Source organism: Protopterus annectens, chromosome 13.part0 (genome assembly GCF_019279795.1).
Source record: "Protopterus annectens isolate FY-2018-M chromosome 13.part0, PAN1.0, whole genome shotgun sequence".
Classification (NCBI taxonomy): Eukaryota; Metazoa; Chordata; order Ceratodontiformes; family Protopteridae; genus Protopterus; species Protopterus annectens.
The window spans coordinates 886,561,467-886,578,508 of NC_056747.1; the positions used below are offsets into that span (position 1 = coordinate 886,561,467).

The 17,042-nt window shown below is 41.0% G+C and overlaps 1 protein-coding gene across 2 annotated transcripts in view; it reads right to left on the reverse strand.

The window, feature by feature from the left end:
• Positions 1-17,042, reverse strand: part of LOC122787746 — a 963,913-nt gene that overhangs the window by 636,915 nt on the left and 309,956 nt on the right. For both annotated transcript variants that reach the window (XM_044054634.1, XM_044054635.1), the window contains one exon: positions 12,753-16,069. In XM_044054634.1, coding sequence (XP_043910569.1) covers positions 12,753-16,044 — 3,292 coding nt within the window. In that variant the 5' untranslated portion in view covers positions 16,045-16,069. The remainder of the gene's footprint in view (positions 1-12,752; positions 16,070-17,042) is intronic.

Below are 17,042 nucleotides of genomic sequence, written 5' to 3' on the forward strand. Positions count from 1 at the left end.
GGAAAGTGTTTAGAGTTGACAAGTCCAGTATGGGTCTCCATTTGTTTTCTTTTCTTGGAACAAGGAACAGTCTTGAATAAAATCCTTGGCCTTGCTCCTGAGGAGGAACCCTTTCTATTGCTTTTATACTTAATAGCTTGGAAACTTGAATGAGTGCCTCTGCCCTTTGATGATGTGGTAGGTTTGGCATGCCTTGTCTTATTGGTAATGTGTGGAAGTGGAATCTGTAACCTTTGTCTATCAAATCCAGAATCCAATTGTCCTTGGTTAAGATATGCCAGTTTTGTGAGAATAAGGCTAATTTTCCGCCCAAAGGTGCTTCTCTTTGAACCTTTGTAGGCGGCACGAAAGTCAAGTCATTGTGATTGTCCTTGTGGTGCAGCTGAACTGTCTGCGCCACTTCTTTGATTTGGAGGTTGCCATTGGCGGCCCCTGTAAGATCCTCGGTATTGCCCTCTACCTCGGGCACCTCTGCTTTTTCCCCTTTGAAACTTGTCAGAGCCGGGGAAGGACCAATTCTTGGAGGGCCAGTTTCTGCTGAATCTGGGTAGCTGAACCTGAAGGAAATCCTTGACTGTCTGTACTGACTTTGCTTTTTCCTCTATGGATTTCAATACATCTTGTGCAGTAGCACCAAAAAGCTTTTGTTTTTCCAAAGGTGCATCCAGTAACTTTACTTTAACATGGTCCGGCAAAGACTGATCCTTCAACCAAGCATGTCTACGTATCACAGCCCCAGTCATAGCTGCCCTACATGAAGCTTCCAGTGCATCATAACCACACTGCAGAAAATGGTTATTAACCTGCTGAGTGTTATGAATATGATCCTGCAGTGCCTTTTTATCAATAGGCTCAGGAGAGGCTAACTTTTTCTGTAAATCATCCAGGAGAAAATCTTGGTACTGAAACGTGAAAAAGGCAGTTAAGAGACCTCATGGCTAGGGTAGTAGAGGTATATACTTTTTTACCCCATCTCTCCAGGGACCTTGCTTCTCTGTCAGCTGGCAGTGGGTTTTTGGCAGAGGAGGAAGCCACTCCCTTGGGGCCCTGTGAAATAATTTCTAGATCCACAGAGTGAGCCTTAAAAAGGTGCTTGTGAGTGTCTGGGACCCTATAATATCTGTCCGGCTTGACAGGAGCAGGAGGAAGAGAATCAGGGTTGGCACTGGAGTCAGAGAAAACATCATCCAAAACATCCATAACTGGAGGGATAGCCAAAGGTCTGTGCTGGGGAAGCTTGAGGAAGGTACGAAGCCTTTTCCTGGAGTCAGAGAATTCCTGACCCTGCCATTGAAAATGTTCCCTCATGGAATGCAGAACTTCACCAAATGAGAAATCTTCTGGAGGGGAGGCAGAGGGAATTGATTCCTCAGCATCAGAGTCCTCGTAGGCCTGGAAGGGTTCTTCTTGGGTATCAGAATGCTCAGAATCCCCAGAGGCTTCATCCGAGGAGAGGTCGTCCGCCTGCTCAGTTCTAGGCCTTTTCTCTGCAGGTGGCTGAGAACCCCTGTCCGGATGAGGCTGAGACCCCCTGATTAGGGAAATAAGATCTGCAGCCAGAGACATGATCTGCTTATCAGATGAAGGGGCCTGGGCAGGTTTAGGATGGGCCTTGGCCTGACTGGCGGCCTTAGCACGTGCAAAGGCCTTGATGGAAATGGATACAGGAGGCCTAGCAGCTCCACGTGCAGGCGTTACCTTGTCCACCGGAATGGTGTCGGGTAGATCCAGAACTTCGGTTTCCGGAGGAAAATCAACAACCGGCACCGGAGAGATCTCAGAGACCGAAGGTCGTGTTAATGCTGTGTTGTCGCCCTGGAGCGGTTGATTTACCACTTCCGAGGGGACCGGAGCGCTAGCAGAGAATTTAGGAGTAGCATCAGTAGTGGACGCGGGCCGAGGATGTCGGTCCCGGTCCTTGCGTTTTTTAGCAGATTGGGTTGTCGGTTGATCCGACGGCATGATATGCCAGGAAAAGTTTCAGACTTAGAGCTGACTAAAGGTCTGTGGCTTTAACCTTGATAAATGATCTAAGATGGGACTTCCCTCATTCATTAACTGTCCAAAGCAATAAATATGTCATCTGGGTATCAAAACTTAACATATGACCTTTATGGACAGGAAGGCTCTCTCACTCCCTCTCTCACACACACATGCACACACACACCAATCCAAGGTTGCCACCTACCCAGTATTTTTCTGGACTATCTGGAAATCAGAATGACTGTCTACCAGAACAGGAAAGCAATTTACATACTTTCAGAATACATGTATTTTGTTTAGCAGTAAAAACAAAATGCCAGTCTTTGTAAAAATGCACTAACGTTATGTAAAAATCATTGCTGACACAATGCTGTGAAGTCCATTAGCAGCTTAAAAAAAAAAGACGACAAAAGGAATTCTGCCTCTTACTGACGTACTCATTTACATTACAAAACGGATGCGAAAGTGGGCTAAATATGCAGACAGTGGCAGGGCTATTTGGCTTTATGTGAGGTGTGGTTTCAGTCCAGTTTTCGCCATGGAGAAGGAGGCAACCCTAAAACACAAAGTGATGGTCCTTCATGCTTCAGCACATAACAGCAAATCCCACACACTGACAGGTGCTCATGCCATATCTTTTGAGTGAGAAGGTTCAGAGGTATGCAATACAGTGAATTACAAAATAATTATCTTACTATATAAAAATTACTTAAAGGATACTATACATGAAGTCTAAGAGACTAAATAGTTAACCTTAATTGCTGCACCCGCTTTAAGACAGTTCCCACCTTCTATCCTAAAAGGAAATCCTGCATTTTTAAGGCCACAACTGTCTTGATCTCCCACCACTCAGTCTTGCTAAAGCATTCCACCTACCCCCACAACCCTCTCCAAAAAGTATGCCCTGTCATATCCAGGTCAGGATGTGATCACAATCTGAAGGTCACGCACTCAATTTCCAAATCTGCCAAGTGAAATCGCATCATAACTTCTGTGACCTGTAAATCCACGCCATGTTCCCTATCCACAAGTCATTCCATCCATTCTTCTCTTCCTTGTATCCTTTCTCTGCACCATTTCAAAAGGCATGACCTTCTCCCTGTAAGGCATGAACAAACTAAGTACTCCTGCTGAGATAAGTAGGTATACACCAGATAGGCATTACCAGATTCCTGCTTCTGTACTCTGCTAAATTAGCTAAGTCCTCAACTATATGACATGTTGCTTTCACGGGCTTGCACTAATGCTGGACTTTTCACATTTTCTATAACTATCTCCAAATTTTTCTGTTCTGGATTAATGACACACCCTCCAGCATCATGCACAGCCAATTGCTGGGTTGTCCTTTCTTCCACATTCGGTGGACTGGTGCAACCAGTTCTCTATGCAAGATTCTAGTCTCTTTGGGTGGCTCAAATATGTATCTCCATGCATTCCCTGATAAAAACAATAAGGCATTCCCTGATAAAATTAGAAGGTTGATTAGGAGGATCTACGAGAGATCAGAGGTGAAAATTAAAGTGGTTGGGTTCCTTTCTGACAACTTCTGTTTGAGAAGAACAACCAATCAGGGGTTTGTTTTTTGCATTATATTTAGAACGACTGGCAAAGAAAATAAGAGACTCAAAAATTCAAGGATAGAATTGATAGTCAGGAAAAGCTGGCTCTATTTGCAGACAATACCACTTTACACCTGATAAAACCCGAAAATGACATTTCAGTTTTGTGAAACATTTGAGGCAGTTTCAAATCTTTTTTGCGACACAGAATTAATGAAGCTAAAACAAAGGCAACAGCTGTAAATTATGTGCCGACACACATCAAGTGGTTCAGCAATATACATATTTATGGGGACATAATAAAATTAAGTACTTAGGAGTATGGATTAAAAAGGAATCTGGTGTGGCAGCTAAGGATACGTGGGAAGGGGAAAGAAACTGAGAAAATGAAAGCTCTGTTATAGGAATATGGATTGCAAGATACAAGCACCGTTAGCTTTATACATAGGTCAGGCATATTTTTATCAACCAGAGATCTGAATAAAGAGCTGAAGGATTTTATCTGGGAGGGGAAGTGGATTCTTCCAAAAGAACAAGGCGGTTTGGGATTACATGATTTGAAAGGGTATTTCAGAGCTACATAGTTAAGACTCCTAAATGTAGCACTAGCAGAAAACTTCATTCACAGTGGAGAGAGATGAAGAAATGGGAGAAGCTCAAAAAACAAAGAGAGACTGGTATTTTGGATGCAGCTCCTTAAGGGGAACAACAATAATCACACAAAATATTATCAGAGTATCAGAAAGAATTCCAAGAACTAATCCAACACAGGAATGGAGAAAGGAGATTCTGCCAATGGAGATGACTGCAATTAAGGATACAGACAACAGGCAAGAGGCAGCTGGAATTTATTGGAGAAAACTGGCAAAAGAACCAAGGTATTGGGAGCAAGGAATTAGAGAGGGAAAGGTTAATAGAATGAGAAGAGGTCAATAATGTACTTGGACTGCAGGCTAGAGACTGCCCTCCCCATTATGGAATGATAGACTATAGGCAAAGAGAAAGAAATAGGGGGATCCTAAGTGAAAGACCAGCACTGCTAGAGTTTTTAGTAGAATTTATTACAGAAGTAGCTGTTAAAAATGAATAATTACTAGAGAATACAAAATATTGAATGATAACTATAAGAATCAATCAGAGGAAGTTAGAAAGGATTGGTAAGTGATACTGGATAATCAATTCACAAAGAAACAATGGGGGTGGTATATGCATGTCTCCCAAATATACAACAAAGTCTAGAAGATTTAAGCTCTTTGCTTGGAAGTGTTTATATAGGTATTTTTATACCCCACGTAGACACTAAGAGTTTTTCCTCAGGTAGACAGCAAATGTTGGAGGTGTGATGGGGAAGAAAGCGGTCATTGGGAACATATTTTCTGGGAATGTAATGAGTTGGCAGATTCCCTGCAGACTACTCTGTCAAAATTACTGGGTGAGCAAAATGGTGTAACTAAGGAAATTATTTTTTTTTTCAAACTATGATGCAAAATCGGAAATGCCTTGACATAGTAAGGCCATGCTGTGTCTAATTATGGCAGCTGCCAAAAAAACAATTACTAGGAAGATGGAAATCAAAAGTCTTAACCAACTGTACTAGAAGTAGTGAATACAGTAACAGAGATAAAAATTGGAATTGGGATCTTCAGAGAAGTGTAAAGCAAACTACATAAAAAATGGGAATTGTGGAAACAATACATGCAGAGGAGGAATGAGGTTTAAAGGAAGGCATGACCTGAATGACCTATGTAATGTTTGACAATGACTGCACAGATTATGACGGATGTATAATGCTTACAACTAAAATGATGTCAATATGGTTTGTGATATACAATGTTTGCAACTAAAAGAGGTTTCTTGCGATAAAAAACAAAAACACATGCATCTCCATGTACCCTGTAAAGATCCTACACTCAGGTGACACTATTATCACCAAGTAGCTTTTTCTATGTACATTTCATCACAGCTGATAGAAAATAAAAAGTATATCATGTGAAGACTACAATGGACTTCCTTTTTTTTTGTTTTGTTTTAAATATCGCCCCCACTACTGTGCAAACTCAGAATTTGTATACATAACAAGGGGTATGTGCTGGTGCCAAAGTTCTCCAGACAAGAGAGGGGGCTAGGTAAAGATAGGTTTGCTCCTCTGCCAAAACTTAGTTTTTATTTTATTTTTGAGTAATGGTTTCTAGATGTAAAAAGCTGATAAAACACAAATCACAATTTACTGACTCATTTTAGCAAAAGTAAAGCAATTGCTATTTTTAATTTTGGTGTTCCAAGAGAATGGCCCAGTTCTCCATGCACTGCATGAGGTTAGAGATGAACACATTAAAAAGCTGAACTCAAGAACGTCCACTTCAGGAGATGCAGAACCCTGAGGGACATGCACACAGACATATCAGAACTTTCCTTGCATGTTGCAAATGTAGGCATGAGACTAATCTTAGTGGAATCCTTCCTACACCTCAATTGATGCCTAGATACAAAGAAAAGATAAATCAACTTCACTAACTGGTTAAATAGGTGGTATTTCCAGACGGAGACACTTGACAGTCCAGCTTGCTTTTCCAAGAATGGCCTGCAGCTCATCTCAAAACTTTCACATACTGGCAAAAGCCTTTGCAGAATCCCTTTGAACATTTCAAAAGAACTACTGAAACTCCATTTTCTCTCATTTTTGCATTACCATAAGCCTTGGCATTTTTTTTTTATCTTGCATGTCTGCTCTAGTACTGACACCCAATCACCCCTCTCGATCTGGAGTTACAGGAGCCAGGCATTCCCAAGCTGGACAATAATCATACAGATCATTCATTCCCACACAGGAGCCCAGATCAGCCTGTTCCCTAGCAACAGCTAGGTGGCAAGATGGATATTTTGCCAATCCTAAGTTGGTCTACCCTCCTCCCACTGGGAACAACCCCTCCAGTGCACACTCCGTTCATATTCCCCCATGTTCCATAGGCAGGTGATCACAGGGATATTATAAGAGGACTAGCCATACACATCTTTAAGTAGACAAAGTTCTTGCCACCCTTTAAAAGTACTTAACAGTGCCCAACTCCAAAATCAAGCAAGGTCGTGCATAACCATGGTGCACGATTTGTCTACCCATTCAATTAAGACTAGCCTTAAAAGCAGAACTGGTACTCTGCTTGACCTGTAGTGGTAACTTATTCCACAGGCTGGGAACACATTGAGTTAGGAACCCATCCCTCCAGTGAGTACTACTTACTTGTTGGTGTAAATGTATGTCCTTAGCACAAATGTTTGTATAGATACTGGTCTTGCAGAGGAGGAGGTGTTCAAAACAGGATTGGGTCTTTTACTACTCGAAAATCAAGACGCAGGTCACCTCTAAGTAGTCAGCAGGCTACCAAGTACAAGAAGAGTTGTGATAACCTACTAGGACAGCAGAATAATTAAAGGCTTTAAAAGTTTTCTTGGGGAGGGGGGATCAACAGTAGTATTTCCAGCTGAGTAGTAAGCTATGGATCTGATAAAGGGAGAATACAGTGAAAGGAGGAATTCTTAAGATATTCTCTCAGAAATTAACTGAGCCAAATGGAAGCATTTCCTGATTATGGTAGAAACATAATTAGCAAATGAGAGGGAGTTGTCCATACAAGTACACTGGTCTCATGACCATATCTATTTCGGAACCAGTTATAACATACGAGGTAGGAACAGCTTTTCTGGCAAATGCTACTTTGTCAAGCTGAATGCAAAAAATTGCAACAATGTTTAGTATACCAGGTATATGCATATTCCAGCCCATTTTGGTGCAGTTTAGTATCAGTGGATATGTGGATAACAGACCCAGCTTGCAGTCATCAACAAATGTGGTCAGCCACACTTTAAGAATATTGGTTTGGATGTCTGCAAGCTAAATGCCACACAGGAGAAGGGCCAGCACTGATCCTGGTCACATCCCACTAGTTACAATTTTACATTCAGAGAAGGTGCCGGCAACTCTCATTACTTGGAATCTCTTGGACAACCAGCCTGCAATCCAGTAGGCAACATAGTGGTTTAAACAAAGTCTGTCCAACTTTTCAATAATGCCAGCATGAAGAACAGTGTCAAAACCTTGGTCAAGCAAGTTGTCCACACAGCCTCTGTTACCTTTTCAAAAAGGTTTAGTAGATTCAAGAGATTGGACCTGGCCTTCACAAAGCCAAACTGAGTGGGGTCTAGTTCAGTCAAGTGTTCTATGTCTGCATAAATAAGTTCTGTTATGATACGTTCCATGGCTTTGCAGGTAAGGCTGGTGAGGTTGATGGGCCTATAATTACCAAGACTTTTAGATGGGTCACCCTTGTGCAGTGCAGTCACAGTGGCTGTTGTTCAGGCATCAGAGACCAACCCTGTGGACAGGACAAGGCTGAATAATTCAAATAAAGGCTAAGGTGCACACTCTGCACCGCCACTTGGGTGGCACAGTGGTTCAGCGGTTAGCACTGCCACCTCACAGAAACAGGTTCTCATGTTCGATTCTTGTCTGGGGTCCCTTCTTGTACAGAGTCTGAAGGTCCTCCCTGCATTTGCGTGGGTTTCCTCCCACATTCCAAAGACATGCGTCTGAAGCGTTTCTCCCCGGACTTCCTCGGAAAATGGGCTCGGTCCCAGTCAGACTGTCCCAGTAAACAAATGTTAAATAATGAGAATGTATCCTGGAATGTTACCTGATCCACAGAAACATTACTTTTCACCTTGGATAAGGACTCTAAAGACTTGTTTCAAAGTGATTAGTAGGGATCAGAGCAGAGACCTCATAGCAGATGAAGGTCACCATGTTTTCTTTTTCTCTTGTCTTTCTTTCTCCTCTGTTTTCTTGTCTCATCATCAAACCTATCCTTGGAATCAGGAGAGAGAAAGTCCTTTCATTTTTCAGTTCAAGCAAGAAACAAGGTGCAAAGGCCTTACATAACCTGGTAACTACCCATGAAACTGACATCCTCAGGAAGACTTTATAAGCCTAGCCACACATCCCACCGGTGAGAATTAAACTCATTACCTTGTGGCTATAAGGTAAGCATGTTAACCATTATACCAACCCCCCAATCCACAAAATAAGACTCATTTTAGGTAGTCTGGAAATGCATTTCAAGCCCAGTCAATAATCAGAGGTCAGAATCAAACCCTGTACCTTGTGTCTATGAGGTGAAGACCTTGGCTATTATGCTAAAGGTGTTCCAAACACCCAAACCAGTTGCACCAATCCTGGAGTAGAATACTGTGCTCACTCTTGCACACTTTATAACTCTTTTCCATATCAAAATTTAAATGCAGTACAGCAAAGCACTACAAAAACAGTACTTTAGCTATAACAAGCACATTAGAACAATGAAGTGCAATCATAGAAACTAAATACAATAAAGCACAGTGAAAAAATATCAGAACAGTGAGTGAAAAACTAAGTTTGTGATAAGGGGGATTAGGCCTACACCTACTCTGGCGTGGGAGAGAAAGATGAACGTTTTTAACAAAGTGAAAATGATTCTGATTAAACTTAAAGAAAAAAAAATAAGAATTAGACTTACATGACAATTTTCTGAAGAGAGCTGGAGTATCATATCTGAAACAGAAGACTGCAAATGTGGTCTGTATGGCTGGAAAAGAACAGGTGCATTATACCAGAAGGGAGGAACTGGTATGAGTATAGTTTTTTTGATTGGAACTGTTAAGGGTGGATTACTGAAGAGTCAAGGTGGCCAAAGAGGACAATGCAAGGCAGTACATTAAACGGAGCCACAGCTGTTTCTCTGCCTTAACACCTGGAATCACCAGTAGCTACGTTTTGTATCACAGGGTCATGACATTCTAGAAAATTTGCTGTAATATTTTATATGGCTACAAATGTATTTTTTGTGTGTGTGTGCGCGAGCGAGTGAGTGAGTGAGTATTCTGTTTTTGCCACTTGACTTGCAAATCTATAATGTGCAATTGATTCAGGCTGAAACTCAGAACATAAATGAATCATATAGTTACTATATTCTACGGAAATTAGAACAAAAATACTGTATTTTCAGGGGGAAATATATTTCCTAAATTGTATACAATACAAGAAATGCACGCAACATTCTGCTGCATACTTTCCCAAAAAATTATTAGGCTGTCCAAAGCAAAATTATAGACTACCTACAATGCTTGTCCTGAAGAGTTTGTAAGAACAAGCAGAAACAGACCACTGTCATTTAAAGCTACAGTAAAATTAAAATTTGAACCATCTGTGATCATGCAAGTAATGTAACAGATTTCTCCCTTACTGGAAAAGTATAGCAACTCTTTTTCTTCTTCTTTCGGCTTTTCCTGGTTAGGGGGTCGCCACAGCGGATGATCTGTCTGCTCATGATTGGCAGTGGAGTTTTACGGTGTTGAGTTGCCAGCCCGGCACCCAACCTTCCACAGAAGGCACACACATGCACACACTCACACCTAGGGCCAATTTAGAGTGTCCAATCCACCTACTAACTACAAAAACACAAGGCTCCAAGCTTGGACCCTCACTGCATCCTTATACAAAAGGCCAAGTCAGTTACCTGCTGGGCCCTTTCAGCAAGGAAAAAATGGCCAGCTCTTAAGAATGCCCAGCTATGCTTCAATAAATACAAGCCTCAAAATCAACTTGAAAGGATTTTTTTCCTAGCTGTGGAGATCCCAAGATAAAGAACCATAGCAAAGTCCAAGCTAAGGATACTATCAAGAAGTACCTCTATGGGGCCACAAGTAGCCACTTGTCTAAGTAGGAGAACAAGGTTCCTTCTCCTACAAGGCCTCCCCCAACTACTAATACTTTAGTAAACATTCTGGGTACAAAAACACCAAACAGTACTCTACAGAGGTGGGTATGCCCAGCCCACCCAGCATGAAAAAAGAACCTCTTATGTGGACGCCACATGCAGTGATCTTCCGCAAATCACCCATCTTGGCCTGTGACATGCTCAAACAGAAGCACAAAGGTACAGGAATAAACAGAAAAAAAAATTTTGTAATATGGGGACAGTTGAAGGGTAAACCTCAGACTATCCACTGCAGAAGGCTTCTAAATTTGGTTCAAACGTGTACAAATTATTTTTGCTTAATATTTCCTGTACTTGTCTATCAAGTACTGTGAAATGTAGCAGCATATTCTTTGATGAAGTTTAGTGATTCTGTTTTAATACACTCCCCATAATTACACTCACAAATGGTACCTGCAATTGCAATTTACATAGTTGGACATGAACATTATTCAGAACCCTGTCTGAGGTCATTTAAACATTCCCTACAGAATGCCACATCAAAAGGTGTACAAATCAGAACAACATTACAACAAAGAGCACTATAACGAGTAAGTATCAGATAGCCAGTCTTTGTAACGTAAAAGGAAGTTTTCCATACTAAACACTTGGCCTCTCCTGTCATTTGCATTATTTCTGTTTAATGAGTTATACATTCAAATGTGCACTAAACAGGTCTGTACCTTTCCACTCAAAGTATCACACTAAACAGTACTAAAGTTTGCCCCTACTCTTCTTAGTCAACTCCTTGCCTGCCCTAGGTTGTGACCCCTTCATATAAACTATGTGGTGCAATGCCAATATTATAATGGCAGTATTTAAAGTCTGATCCTTGGAAACTCATCATATTTACTGAAGATACACTACTTCAATCTTAGCCCAAACACAATAAAGGTCAGATGGGGATACATTGTATTACACCATCAAAAAGACTACCCCATTCCCTTTAGCAACACTATGCTCTCATGCTCTACAAACAGAAGAGAAACTTGTGCTTAATTTGCTGTAGTAAGACGCAGACAGAGCACAACAGAGAGTAACCCTGTGTAAATCCCAGTCCTTTCTCCAGCGTGCAATCTGTGACGTACACATTTGTGAACTACAGACTATATTGTGGCTCTCCATTTGCATGCCTACTACTTAACTTTACTGTGTACTTGCAGTCCATGTAACATTGTTACTCTACTGTGTGCGTACTCATAAAATACACTGGGCTCTGGACCATGCACCAACCTAGAACAGGTATGGACAATGTTAGTGTCCACTACTGTCTGCTACAGACAAAGTTAATTCAATGTCTCTTGTTAAACAACTTTCTTGGTAGAAGTGCCATCTTAAGTAAAAAAATCAACATTAACTACAACTTGTAATGAAGAAAAGAAAACTCCCATCTCTGATGCTGGTAATCAGGTTTAAGAAAAGGCCCAAAACAGGTGTTGGGGAAAGGATGAAAACAGGCAAATGTTGGACGGCTACCCTCTCTTTAGGGGCAGAGTCGATTTCCCCAGTACATACCAACAATATGATGACAATCAGGCAGAGAAGCTATAAAGGAAAAAAAATCAGCAAATACCACAGTGGGCCGTGCATATATTTCACCGAACGTGCTGGTAGGTCATAATGGCAAAACTTTCTTAGTCTCGCATTGCAACAATTAGATGGACTTTTGCAGGACAATCCTTCAAACTGATGCAGGAGCAAAATGCAAGCAAAGAAAGGGCATTTTTTAGGTCCAAAAACAAAATTACTTCCATGTCGGATAGCCTGAATAATAACAACCATATTTGGACTTGCTTTCTGAGAAAATATAGCAATTTATCAAAATGCATAGCTTTTTGCTAAAATAACAGAACTACACAACAATAAATAAAATCAACAATTTTACACTGTCATTTTATCACCCATGTTCCCCATTTTGAAAGCTACCCATGCAGTTTCAAAAGGTAATAGAACAATGCATCCAAATCAGTGGAGGAGTTTTTTCTCTCAAAATCAAAAGAAAACAGCAACATCCCAAATATCAGTACTTCTAGTGTTGAATTTAACCTTCCCATGATCAGTTATTACACAAATTACGTCTCCATCATAATATCAAAGATTAGTTAAAATTTTATTTTAATGTCTTCATGGAAATGTGATCATCATTTATTGCTTAGATAGAAGTATAGCTCCAAAACAGTTTGAGATGCCTTTCTGTGAACAATTCAGTAAAGTATACCACCCAAACAAGATGGACTGCTCTCCCAGCTCAGTGATGCTCTGCTAGGCAACAAAACCATAAAAAATTCAAGATTCTTTGTTTCTGTATACTGTACTTGAATATTTGCATCACTTCAACATACTTGTGTGACTGTGCGCACACACGATCAGAAGTGTTCTAAACATCAGAAACAAAGTCAATGCATTCTAGTGTTTCAAATCTTACCTCCTGAATTGTCTACTTCTGCAGACCACTGGCTTTCATTCTTTGTAACATAATTTCTTGCAACAGCTTCTTTGCTGTAGGAAATGTCATGTTCCACTTCTGCTCTAATAGTTTGCTTTACTGTGGCTGGTTCTACATCTTTTACACCAAGCACCTCTTTAATTACTGATTCACCCAATACATCCACTAATACACTGGACAAAGGAGTGCTCTGTAGTGGGTCCTCTGAACACATACCATCTTCTGACGTGCAAGTGCTACATCCAGAATCTTCCGCTATCAAACTGGTACTTTCTGGCACATCTTTCACTGTCTCTGCACAATAATGGCCCACTTCACAAAGTCTATGTTGAACTGAAAAGTCTGCTGAATGATTCTTCATGTCAGCTTCATCGGAGTATTCATTTCCAGAACACTCAACAGTATCAACTTTTTGCTTGCAGTACTCACTCTCATTTGGGGGAGCTTTCACTGATGAACTGTCCAGTATCAAACTGTTTTCAATTTCTACCTTTAAATCTTCTACTCTTTTAACTAGTGTTGACGTTTTTCCATGCAGTACAGTATCTACCTCACCAATCTCAAGTCTGCAAACAACTTGCTCAACCTTCATATCTGTCTTTATGGGGTGCATTTCAGTTTTGTGATCAACTGAAGAAAGTATTTCATGAACAGCTGCTTCAATTATCTTTGAAACCAAATCTGAAGCCACACGATTAATTGCTTTCATAGAACTCTCCTCAATTACCATGTCTAGTGTAATGTTTTCTTCATTGTTTAAGAGCTCAAAATTTTCAGCACAAAGTTCATTACAAGTTACAGAAGTACCTAAATTGAATTTAGTTTCCAAGAATTCATGACTTCCTGCTTCTACAGAAGTCAGAGTCTTCTCTACAGCTATTTTTCCTGTGTTTGCTAAACTCTCATGTACTTCAACAGGTCCAGTTATCTTTTCAACAGTGGGAGAAGCAAGCACAGCAGCCACTACTTCATTTTCAGGTATTGGTGCAGCTTCAGTGCAAGGACAGTGAATGTCAGTGGGAACAGCATCTAAAGATTTTGGTTTCTCAGCAAAGGCGCTATTACTGTTACCTTCCATTTCCTGTGCTTTTCCAGAACTGTCACAAAGTTCCAGATTAGACAACAGTGCATGCTTTGTGACTGTACTTGACTGTAATTGAGAGGAAAAACAGAAACCATTTTCAAGCTGCAATATTTCATCAGAAGCAATCTGTTCCTGTTCAGTTAGTCCTGTATAATGGGCATCTTCCATATGGCATGAACACATGAGCATTTTCTCAGGCCCTGACATTTCAGGAATTCTGTTCTGTTCCTGTTCATGTAATGTGTCCTGCACTGCATTCAGTTGTGGCAAGGCTAATCTCAATATCTTCTCTGTCTCTTCAGACTGGCAATCACTGCTTTGTTCTTGCTCACTTAATGTGGGCTGTACAGTCACTTGTGAAGAAATGGAAGGGTGTAGTGTTGCTTCAGGACCTATTTCAAGAATCCCACTATCTGTTAGATTAGCTAGCTTTGTATGAGGAAAAGCATCTTGCTGTAACACTTTGGAGGAGTGTTCAGTTTCACAAGACTCTAGAGACTCGACAAAACTTTGCACCTGATCATCTGCCATTACAGGATATGCAGCCTCCTGATGTAATACACTACATGACTGAATATTTTTCTCAGATGGCAACAGTTCAGGAACAGGTACTGACTGATGGGTTGCATTCCGTAATGAACAAAGAGATGGAAAGTTTTCAGACTCCACCAGTTCTAACCCACTTGTCTGTTCCTGTGCAACCACTACACTGGGGAAAGAAGTCTGTTCTTGTAAGGCTCCTGAAGAATGTTGTACATTTTCAGATTCAGATTGAAAAGCACTGCTCAATTCCAGTTTACTAGATTCCTCATGATATGCAGCTTTCTGAAATAACAGACAGGGAGGATGAGGAATTTTTTCAGAGTCCAGGGATTTAGAAGTACCACTAACTCCCAGATCACAGTCTTTTGCAAGATGTAAAGACTTCTGCTGAAACAATATAGACGTACAGTGGGTTTTATCAGAGTCTGGCAATTCAAGCACACTGTTCTCTTTCGCTTCATTTAGTATGGTACAACTTTCATCCTGCAATACACATGAAGTCTGCACAGATTTCTGCAAATCAGAAAGTCCAAGGTCACATACTTTTCCCTTTTCTATTATATGACTTGCAGCATTCTGGTAAAGTGGAAAAGGTTTCAAGATCAGGGATTCAAGAATATTGTCTTGCTCTTCATCATTAAACATGGTGTGCTGCAGCATGCTATCTTGTAGTGGACTTTGATACTGTCCAGGTTTTTCAGACTCTACTAAGTGGGTGACACTGCCTTGTTTCTGATCATTCAAGGTTGGATGATGTGCAGCTTCTTGCAGTAATGGATTGGAAGAGTGCAGATATGCTTCACACTCCAGCATGTCATCATCACCAGTCTGCTCTTCACTCACGGATACAACATGCAACATCTGCTGCTGTAATGAAATGGAAGGCTCTACACCTTTCTCCATCTCTGTCATTTCAACAACACTACTTTGTTCCCGTTCTTTTAGTACCGTGTGAAGAACCTCTGATGAACCAGCAGAAAGGAGAACATTTTCAGTTTCTGGCAACTCTGGAATATTTTCATGATCCATTTTTTGTACTGCAGGATAATAAACTTCCTCCTGCAGTACAGCAGACAAGAATTCAGTTTTCTCTCTGTCCAGTAATTCAGGAACACTGTCTTGATCCTGTTCATTCAATTTTAAATGATGAGCAAATTGCAATGGGTCAAAAGAATCAGTAAGCATTTCTGAAACACTGCACTGCTCTTGTTCTGTTATCAAGGAATAATTTGCCTCCCCTGCACACACATTGTCTGAATCTGGAGATGGTGTAGACTCTAGAGTAAATTTTTCTTCCTTCTCAAACGCAGTCTCTTCAGTGCTTACTGTGGAGCAGGACAACCTACATGACTGATCCAAGACACCCACACTTTCCACTGGCAAAGACAGTTTAGTATGTCCACCCCAAACTATGGAAACCTCTTCACATTCACCATGATTCGAAAGTGAGGCTTGAGTGTTAGGATCAATTTCTTCTACTAAGCCACTTCTTTTGGCAGCTGCTGTGTCTTCCTCTTTAGCACATGCATGTTTAGCCTGCTTCCCTGCATGGTTCTTTTTACGTGTAGTAAACCACCACAAACCAAAAAATGCCAGCAGTCCAGGCAGAGCATAAGGAAAGAATGTGCGAAGTGGCAGTCTCATCACAGCAGGATCTCAACTGCAGCACCTGCAGAAAATTATAAAATAAAAATTAAATTAAAATTATATTAATTTCACATTCTAACACTAACATTCACCTGAAGACATACAAACTGCAGTTATGGAAAACTTATGCATGCAGCAAGTTGTTTTTAAATTTCTGAAGTGATTTATGAAGCTCCTTAAACCCAAGAACCACACCCAACAATGAGGAGATGTATTAAAAAGTACAGTTTTGTACCTACCATAAATGTAGATGTCCGAACTGGATAGCATCTGCAGTCACAAGTGGGGGTTTGTCCTGTCTAGGCCAGGCCAGCAGTCGGCGGGATTCCAAAGTCCGGTCGGCCGGCTTCGGCTAAGCACTCCACCCGGCCACATCATCTCTGTCTCTGTTGGTCTTAAGCCATCAAGCATCATTTTTTCAGTGTTTTTCTTCCCCCTTTGTGCCCCCAGCCCTCTTGCAGGCTAAAATTTGGAGAGATGCCAATGTTTCCAAATAGATAGAGGTAAACACAACAATAAGTATACATGTACAATATACAAACAATACACTATAAAAGGGACTCCCCAACAGCCAGCTATTAGGAGGGGTAAAGGGAGGAGGGACAGAGGGGGAGGAGGAGGGGAGGAGGGAGGGTAATCCTGACTTGCAGATGCCCTACATTTATGACATCTACAGGTACAAAAGTACAAAACTGTACTATGTGTCTGCATAAGTGGGTAGACATAATTACATAGATAGTCAGGGAAGCCAATAGAGGATATAGTAGGTGAGATGAAAGGAGAGTCAGGATCCCCTGCAGTACTTCAGTTGGTGGTAGAGGACCCTCTGGAATATATATAGAAATATAGAGCATAATTGCTGTCTTAATGTATGCACGGAGGTTAAGTACGTCAATGTCTATGAGGTTGGCTGTTCTGCTGAAGAAGTTTGTAGTAGAGGAGTAACAGTATCGTGATTGAATTGGTAGTCCACTTGAGGGTCTGTCTGGTTTTCT